The sequence below is a fragment of the Silene latifolia genome, chromosome 1, assembly GCF_048544455.1.
Source record: "Silene latifolia isolate original U9 population chromosome 1, ASM4854445v1, whole genome shotgun sequence".
NCBI classification, from domain to species: domain Eukaryota; kingdom Viridiplantae; phylum Streptophyta; class Magnoliopsida; order Caryophyllales; family Caryophyllaceae; genus Silene; species Silene latifolia.
In genome coordinates, this window is record NC_133526.1 from 71564276 (window position 1) to 71574071 (window position 9796).

Here is a 9796-nt window from a genome sequence, read left to right on the forward strand (position 1 = left end):
CTGGATTTTGCTTTGATGATGTGATGCAACACTCGATTTAGCATAATTCGTAAATAAGGAAACCCAAAGAGGATATTGGTCGTTATTCATCCCGAGAATGACGGTAACATGGTTCTTGATGTTGGTCACGTCAAGGGTCGGGTGAAAAGAAGAAGAACAAGAGGCCTTCGTTTCAGGCACGATAGTGTGGTGACGAGAGGTCGATTTGAGTGACGTCGTCAGGGGAGGGAGATCTGCCGTGAAAGAAACGAAAGGGAGGCGGAAGCGATGGATCGATTAAAACCTAAACAAAGTTGATACCATGTAGGAAAGTTAATCGGTGAATTATTATTGATATGAACAAAGGTTTTTGTAGATTCAATATGCCATATTGACTTCCTAATTACACGGGATATTTGCTAACAATACAACCTACAAAATAGGAAGAAAATGATATACTCCCTCCACACACTTATGTTCGTCTCATTTCAATAAAATATTTCTCACATATACTCCCTTCGATCCACACCAATGGTAACAGTTACCTAAAACGCACAATCCATACCAATGATAACATACCTTATTTCGCCTAAAAAATGACTAAGTTATCCTTTTACATGCTACCTATTTACATGTTTATCATCAAATAGTCCACTTACCCACTCACTGTACTCAATATTTAATTAAACATTACATTATTCAAGTGGCCCTAATCAAACTCTCCAACTTTACCCCTCACTTTTCCCCATTTTCTTTAATAACCCATATTCCCCGATGTTATCATTAGTGTGGACCGAAACCGAAAGGAGTATTAAAGAAATGGGGTGTACACTTATGTGCGGAGGCAGTACAAAATAATAAAATATGTAAACTTATTCTAACATAGACCTATGTAGAAACTTCAAAATGTATTGTTTACACTTTACACCCGCTTGCTTTGTTAGCTCGAGTGCTCGTCAAACCATCTTCGACAAATTGCTAGTCAAACCATCTTCGACAAATATATATCCAAGTATAATGATCTAGTACAGCGGGTTTTTCATCCGTCTCTCATGATCAGAATTCTTCAAACCACCATACTCTTATTGACATACTCTGTATATGTCTATGATCAATATCTCAATTCAAGAAATTATTAACTAAGAATTCTCATCTACTCGGTATATCACACGCAATGCATAAATAAATTATAACAAAATTCATTATATTATTTCATGACACAAGAATTAACCTTTCTATACATTTTATATATGCTCAGAGTATTAAAACTATATATATATATATATAGTGCATGAAAAATAATCTTTATAAACAAAACTTCCTCCTAGATTCATTCACATAATTCACTCACATTTTTACTCAACAAGCAAGCTAATAAATTTTGTACTCACCGGAATAAAATAGCGAGTTAAAACATGAGCAAAGCTAAGAAATTGTGCGTCAAGGCTTGGAGGGAGACGTGGATGTTTCGAAACTTGGCAAGTCAAGTGGACTCATTGTCCAACTCCCAATGAAAAGGTTGGAAAATTGTGCATCTTGTTCTAATTCCACGGGAAGCTTGCTTGATTCTTGCAAATTATCATCATTATTATTAGAAGAATTCCATAGCATGTGTTGATGGTTTTGTGATGATGACTCTCCTGGCAACGGGGGCAACTCCGACTCTAACCCATGTCGAATTGATGCATCCTCATGGTGTTGATGATGAATCGAATTGTCAAAATTGGTCGCGTCGAAATATTGATTATGATCATGCTGGTTATTGCTCAATTGAAGAAAGGACGACAATGTTTGTGAGAAGGGTAGATTATTAGTCTCCATGATATTTACCATTTGTGTACTAGGTACGATAGTTGTCGCGTCCGGTATACTTGAAAAGTGAACATTTGGTAGGCTAATGAACTCACTAGGCATTATGGTTGATTCATTTGTGTTACCATCACAGAACGGAGTAGAAGATCTCAATTGATCGTCAGAACCGGCCTTTTGGTTCAAGAAATTTGCGTAAACAACCGCTAGATCAATTGTAGGAGTTTCGGAGTTGGTCGATTGTGTACTTGATTCAACCATGTTACTCAAATTTCCATCTGAAGCGTAGGAATGAAGGGGTAGAACATGAATATTATTTGTACCAACATGGCTAAAAATGGGGGTGCTACTACTTCTATGTGTGGCACCATGGTGATTTTGATGATTTGATGATGCTGACACTAGTCTAAGGGAGGACGACCGTGATCTCCGACTTTTACGACAACCACCACCCACCGGGACGTTACGAAGGGAACCACCTTTGGTCCAATATCTTCTACATCCTTTGCAGAAGTACCTAGGTTGTGTTAAACTATAGTTGTTGTAATAGCAAAACTTGGTGTTGGATGAACCACACCTAGGACAATTAGGAGATATGTCCCTCCATCCTCTTTCCATTACAATTTTGCCTAGCCTCTAAACATTTGCCAAGTTTTTTCTTTAAGCAAATGTTAATGAAAAGTAAGATAAAGTGTATATATGTACAACTTACAAATTAAAACAATTAGGTGAATTATACGGGGAGTATGCTACCTTGGATTCTGTAGAATTACATATGCTTTGGGCCCTTTTTTCAAGGAAAGTGAGGGGTAACCGAATCGTAATTTCTTTAAACTTATATGAGACGGTTTTATGAGTCCATTTTTGAAATAATGGTCAAAAATAAAATATTTATCGTTTTGGGTCGGTTTTGAAAATATTTGTCAAAATGGTGTTCACGTAGGCTCGGGATTTCTAGACCTAAAACACGCCACTACTAATGGCGTGTTTTGTGAAGGAAACACGCCATTAGTAGTGGCGTGTCTTTACAATAATTTTTTTCCTCAACTGACTAAACTTTTTTTTTTAAAAAAAAAAAATTACATAAGACACGCCATTAGGGGTGGCGTGTTTCCCCTCCGAAACCCGCCATTCCCAATGGCGTGTTTGGTTTAGTCCATTTTTTAATGAAATTTCTTTCCGTACTCATTATAAACACGCCATTGTTAGTGGCGTGTTTTAGGTCCAGAAATTCCGAGCCTACGTGGACACCATTTTGACAAATATTTTCAAAACCGACCCAAAACGACAAATATTTTATTTGTGACCATTATTTCAAAAATGGATTCCGGTTTTATGCATAAAATTCAACCAATTAATATCGTAGTTCTTATTTAATTAAATGGATATTAGGTCGTGTATGTAAAATATACAATTGTCTCAAATGATGCATTATTTTTCCATTTTCACACATTTCACATTTGCATGCTAATTGAAAGCTAATTGCACCAAAGAAAAAAAAAAAAAAAAAAAAAAAAAAGACAAAGAGCCTAGACAGTTCATTTTCTAATTCAATTGTCCAATAAATATATCCTTATAATTAACTAGTTTTAAACCCGTGTAAAATTGCACGGGTATGTATTTGGGCCGGTATTAATGATTTTGGATGATTTTTTTTTTTTTTTTTTTTTTGCATTTCTATTGTAATTATCTAGTTGGTCTAAATCAGCGATCTACATAATTAATGTTTACACTTGTTTCAAATACGTGTTCAAATGCAATGGTTTAAGAGGAAATAACGTAATATACTATTGTAAATAAAATTTGCATACATAAAAAACTTTACACCCCGAATAAAGAAATATAATTTAATAATCTACTTTAACACAGCTTAGTGTAACGTCAGAATGTCAAAGCTTATATGATTTATTTGTGAAATTAGTGTGTGCTAGTAAGCCCATATACAATGAAGTACATGGATAGATAAATAATACTGTACTTCGTATTTTGTTTTGATAATTAAATATTTCTTACTTTTAACTAACAAATTCAAAGATGTCGTATTTATCATAAAATTTCGAATTGTTAAAATAAAATTAATAATCCGTATACAAATAAAATCAAAGTGTAAAGCTTGGGCTATTATCGCTTTGGACTCGTTGTCAGTAAATTTATTTCATATGTATAAATATAGTTTTATCAAATTATTCGGAATGTATAAAATTATTTCATAGTATTATTTTCATTTATTCCGATTTGTAATTCATACCGCTTATATGCCATTAATTTCATTTATTCGGAATGTATAAAATTATTTCATAGTATTTGTTCTACGATGGAATTTGTAGGATATTTGTATTGGCGGAATTCTGAAGAAATATACTCCTTTGCACACTAACGGATCCCACCATAACATGAATTTCCAAAAAAAAGGGTTGAATTAATGAGGTGGCACGTTCTGGATTGAGTATTGTCTTCTGAATTAATAAAGATAAGATTGGATAATGATAGGGAGGCACCGGGTGGCGCCGGTGAATGCTTGCATAATTTTGCTAGACTATTCTACCCTTGCCTAAGTGCGTTTTGCTTTGCTTATGAGTTGCTTAATTTATGCTTGGACAATATTACCCGTCAATAAATACTCCGCAATATAGTAACTTGTGAAAAATGGCCAGTCAATTTCTCCACATCGCTTCATTGTTAAGAAACCATATCAATCAAAAGTTTAAACTCATGGCTGGAGTTCCAAGATCAGAAATTCAGACTACATGACACAATAAAAACATGAGACATTGAAAACATGATGCTTGATATTTTGTAAATATTGCATGTAAGAATGTGTTTTAAATTTCTACTTAATTTGAGCTTCGTTCCGTTCGTTTCAGTTATAATATGTTTACTCAATTTTTAAACACCGTTGAAAATGCTGCTCTATTTCAGTAACGAGGTGTCATGGTACATTTTTAACCGTGAAATCGGGTTTGATTTCATAATTTCCCTCAAAATAACTGCTCTATATCTTAAAACTAAAAGTAATAGTCAATGTATGATTGAGGGGTTGAGGCCCTTGAGGGTAAGATTTTGTAATGAGAGCAAAATGTGGAGTGTTTTGGGAAGGAGCAAAGGGAACATACAATATGGTGCACATGAAGGTGTATTGTATTGGGCGGGTCACCAATTAAGGATAGAAAGACGACCCGAAACAGTTTTCCGTAGGCTAATACGGCGTGCCTGGTTATGAGACACGTGTCGAAGCATAATTGGTTCTATTAGGGGAAGGATAGCTAACGTGGGATGCAATTACCTTGAGATAAGTGTGAGATTAGTCAAATTTTACTTAGAATACCAGACAGTTTTGTGCATATATTTTCTTGATCATCAATTTTGTATTATAGAATACCAATTGGGAATGCTTCTTCTTGAAGGGCTCCAATCCCAGGGATTGTACGATTTGGTAAATGTCAAGTGGGGAATTTATGGGTTTCTTCAAATTTTTAGTGTAAAAATGTTCTCATGCATTTTCATGAGTCTCAGAGTTCACATTTTTGTAGGGATTATTTATTTTTCGGTATGGTAAGTTCAAGTTTCTTCCCTTAAAAGAGAGTTTCTGATTTGTGATACATACATGGTTTATAAACTATCATATATGTTAATGTTTGTGGATTTATCCTAGACAAATATGATTGCGAACTCTTTAACAGTGACGGATCCATGTGTATAAATTCGGGGTCTTAGGACACTGAAAGACGATTTTTTTGCGTGAATTTTGTTCAACTTTATTAAAAAATAAAAAAAAATTATTACTTATTTTATTTAAAAATAAGCTTTACATTTTCATCACACCATGTAAAGAAAATTTTCAACATTCGCCACTGTTTCTAACTAACTGAAAAAATAAAAAGAACACTTAATGTAAGCCTGAGTGTTTCTTATCTCGAATTCATGTTAAGCTAACTATGTGTGACTAAACGACTACTGTTTCGCATTAATGAACACTATTTTTCTTGAAAAGTTGAAATACCACCTTAGTGAAGTTACACTGCCAATTTAGAAGAAAAACTTGTCATCATGGCATGGTTTCATAATATTATCGGCTACAACAACAATAAGCAACCGAGTTATAAAAGTTTTGAAGATTACCAAGATATCATTTTACCATATTTTGAGATGATATTGGTCACAGTTAACAAGATCGGCCGCTACAACTGATATCACGATCGTGACAAAAACCGGTATTTAATACGGAAGCGGGAAGTGCCATGGTGGAATAGAAGATATAGTGAGAAAGGAGTAGGAGAAGATTAAGGGAGGGTCTCACAATCTCACGTGTGCATAGAAGTTAATTAGCTAGCTAGATGCAAGTGATTTCTCCATAACAAGGAATGTTTACACTTACACCACTAACTTTACAAATTACAAACTCAAACATTGCGTACAAAAGGACTTCTGGGATCATGAGCTTCTTGGATCATGGGATGTCCCCTCTTTTACTCCATTTTTCACATTTATTTATATTTCTACCTCTTATATTTACTTCTTATTTTCCTCCATAACAGACCGTCAAACGTGACCAACACAACTCTCTATATATCAGTTCATTGATAATCATCTCCACAATCGTATATCGGCTCAATATCAAAGTCAATGTTCCTTTCATATTTTCAAACTTCAAAGTTTTTAGCAATAGGTCACTCTTAAGACAGATATATCCATCTTCAAAATAAAACGTGTTAGCAATAATACCTCACTTGACTAGATATGACAATTATTTTGCTAGTCCATGCATAGAAACTTTCTTTTTGTCTTACTCATTTAAAGTCTTAAGGTTAAGACAGATATACCGTCCTAAATGATAATTTGTGATAATATTTCGATGATTTTATCTTTCACAATAATAATTAGGAAAAATTACAAATAACCACCCTGTATTTGCGTAGTTTTACAAATAACCACTATGTATTTGCATTTTTACAAATAACACCCAAACTTTCATGTATACTCCCCAATCACCACCGTATATCTGTCCCGAGACTCGTTATTCTTATTTTCCGACTCGTTAATGAACAATTTATGTTTAATACCTATATTACCCTTTCTCTACATTACGCTTTACTCCCAAAATCATTCGAGATCATTTTGTAAAATCACACCCAAATCACATGAATCCCAAATCCCCCAAATCATCACCTAAATCCCCAAATCCATGATCAATTGATCACAAGTCAGCATCTTCATAGTTCACACCATTTACTGACTATCTACAGGCTACCACTAAGCTTATACCATTATCATCCAATCCTAAATTAATCTCCTTTGATCACCAATCCATCATATACTCCGTAATTAAATTGACAACCACCATCAAAGCTACCCTCGCTTCACAAATCTGTACTACCATCACCAATGGCTGCCATTACTTGGTTCGATTCCGATTCGGTGACAAGACCCGGCATCTACCATTCTGACTACCATTCGAGTCGCCGTAGCTTAAACCATCATTAGAGCAACACCAAGGTCGGGCTCGGAATCGAAACCGAGATGTATTAGTCCCGGTTTGCGTTTTTAAATTTCGTCCATTTTTTGTAAACGGTTTTCGTCCCAGAATTGAATCGAGTATTGTCTCTGCATTGAATCGATTTTCGTCGGAGATGCTATATATAACCTGGCATACTGCTGATTTTTCATCCCGCATTTTTTGCAACCAATAACCTTCAACTTCTTGCCCTTCAGCAGATTGAGATTGAAAGATTGTGCGCAATTGATCGATGGTTTTGGGTGTCAGTTGATTGTAAGCAATTGATCTATGGATTTGGGGATTTAGTTAGGGATTCATGTGATTTGGGTGTATTACACAAATGATCTGGAATGATTTTGGGGACAAGGAGTAATGTAGGGAAAGGGTAATATGGGTATTAGACATAAATCGTTAATTAACGAGTCGGAAAATAACAAAGACGGGTCTCAAGGTAGATATACGGTGGTGATTGGGGAGTATACATGATAGTTTGGGTGTTATTTGTAAAAATGCAAATACATGGTGGTTATTTGTAAAAATACGTAAATACATGGTGGTAATTTGTAATTTTTCCTAATAATTATGTATCATACTTTTGTTCAAGTAGTTATTCTGCTGCTCAATCAGTTTTGACGTAATGCATTTGCATCAGAACTTATTTGGCAGCATAGAAAACTGAAGTAAAATAAGAGAAAAGACCATAAAATTGTTGGTGAACATGGCAAAGTTGCGTGCAATTTTTCAATGGTTTTCCATGGATAATGTGAAAAACAAACAATAATCTTGTATTGTTGTTATTGTAAACATTGAATTGATTGAGTGTAATGTATATTTCATATCATAGAATTGTGTCTTCTGTCTAAGATTATAACAAAAAAAAATACACACTCTTTTTTTTTCTTCTCTCTCTTCCACTTAATCTTACGTTTCCCTTTTTTTCTCCTGCCTTCTTCATTCTTCACCTCTTTTTTTCTTATTTTCTTCAAATTCATGGCATAATCCAATCAAATCTTCACGAAACCGGAGTAATTCAAGTCGAAAACACGAAATTAATTCATTATCTTCATTCAATTTGTTTGATACACGCAAGAATCGTCAGTTTTTGCCCAAAATTTGAAGAAACCCTAGCGCAAATCGACAAAACGAAGGTAAGCGTAGATTATAACTGTTATTTTGCGAGTTATTTCAATTGCTACTCCGTTAGTATGCTTGTTTATCATACTTTTGACATTTGATTGATGATTTATTATCATAATCCTGAAAATTTGTTGGTAATCTAGATTAGCACACCAACTGTTTGTTAATGTCTAGTTAAATTTAGAAACTCAGTTATTGTAATGAAGAAACGTGGTTATTTAATTGTTATTCAAATGCAGAAACTCAGTTATTGTAATGTAGAAACTCGGTTATTGTAATGTATAAACTCGGTTATTGTAATGGAGAATCTCTGGTGTTTGTAATTATTGTAATGTAGAAACTCAGTTATTGTAATGAATAAATTGTGTTATTGTATTGAGATGAAACTCAAATATGTTTAAATTTCATGTTCACTCGTTAATTGTCGTAACATTACATTTCGATTATTGTATTACTTTAACCCAATTTATTGTAATGTAGAAACTCGGTTATTGTAATGTATAAACTCGGTTATTGTAATGGAGAATCTCTGGTATTTGTAATTATTGTAATGTAGAAACTCAGTTATTGTAATGAATAAATTGTGTTATTGTATTGAGAGGAAACTCAAATATGTTTAAATTTCATGTTCACTCGTTAATTGTCGTAACATTACATCTCGATTATTGTATTACTTTAACCCAGTTATTGTATTATCAAAACTCATGTATTGTATTTTATAGTTGCTTCTTGGGTGTTCTGATAAGTTATAGTTTGCTTTTTGGTGATTTTCAGGTGGAATCACGATAGATGCGGATAATTGACGTTCAATGGAAAAATTGACGTATATACTTGGTCATTTTAATGAAGAAATGTAGTTATTTTAGAGTTAACTTAGTTGTTTACTGAGAATAATGTTTCATGGTATTTACAGTTATTGTAAAGTAGAAACTCAGTTATTGTAATGTAAAACTTTGGTATTTATAGTTATTGTAATGTAGAAACTCAATTATTGTAATAAGTAAATCGTGTTATTGTATTGATATGAAACTCAAATATATTTAAATTTTTATCTTGTGTTTGTTTATCTTGTTTAATTGCATAACTAATCATTTTCATTCAATCAATAATTGAGATTGGTTAATGCAATAGCAAAATCTGAAAAATGAAATAATAATATATATAACAAGGTTAAAAAAAACCAACTTACTTTCATTATATAACTATTTTGTTTCCAACACATTACACTTAAACATCTCCAACAAATTATATCTAAGCATCATCATAATTACATCTATGCATTTCAAATAATACATCTAACAATAGTAACTTCTCAAATATTACATATATTTATCTCCGATACAACGTCTAAAATATTTCTTCCAACGAGAACCGTGT

The 9796-nt window shown here is 33.4% G+C and overlaps 1 protein-coding gene across 1 annotated transcript; it reads right to left on the reverse strand.

Annotated features, from left to right (window-relative positions):
* Positions 1-1361: 1361 nt before the first annotated feature.
* LOC141592432 (uncharacterized) lies at positions 1362-2410 on the reverse strand. The gene has a single exon (XM_074413143.1). It carries the CDS (start codon positions 2404-2406, stop codon positions 1420-1422), a length of 987 nt encoding a protein of 328 aa, XP_074269244.1. The 5' UTR covers positions 2407-2410; the 3' UTR covers positions 1362-1419.
* Between the last annotated feature and the right edge of the window lie 7386 nt (positions 2411-9796).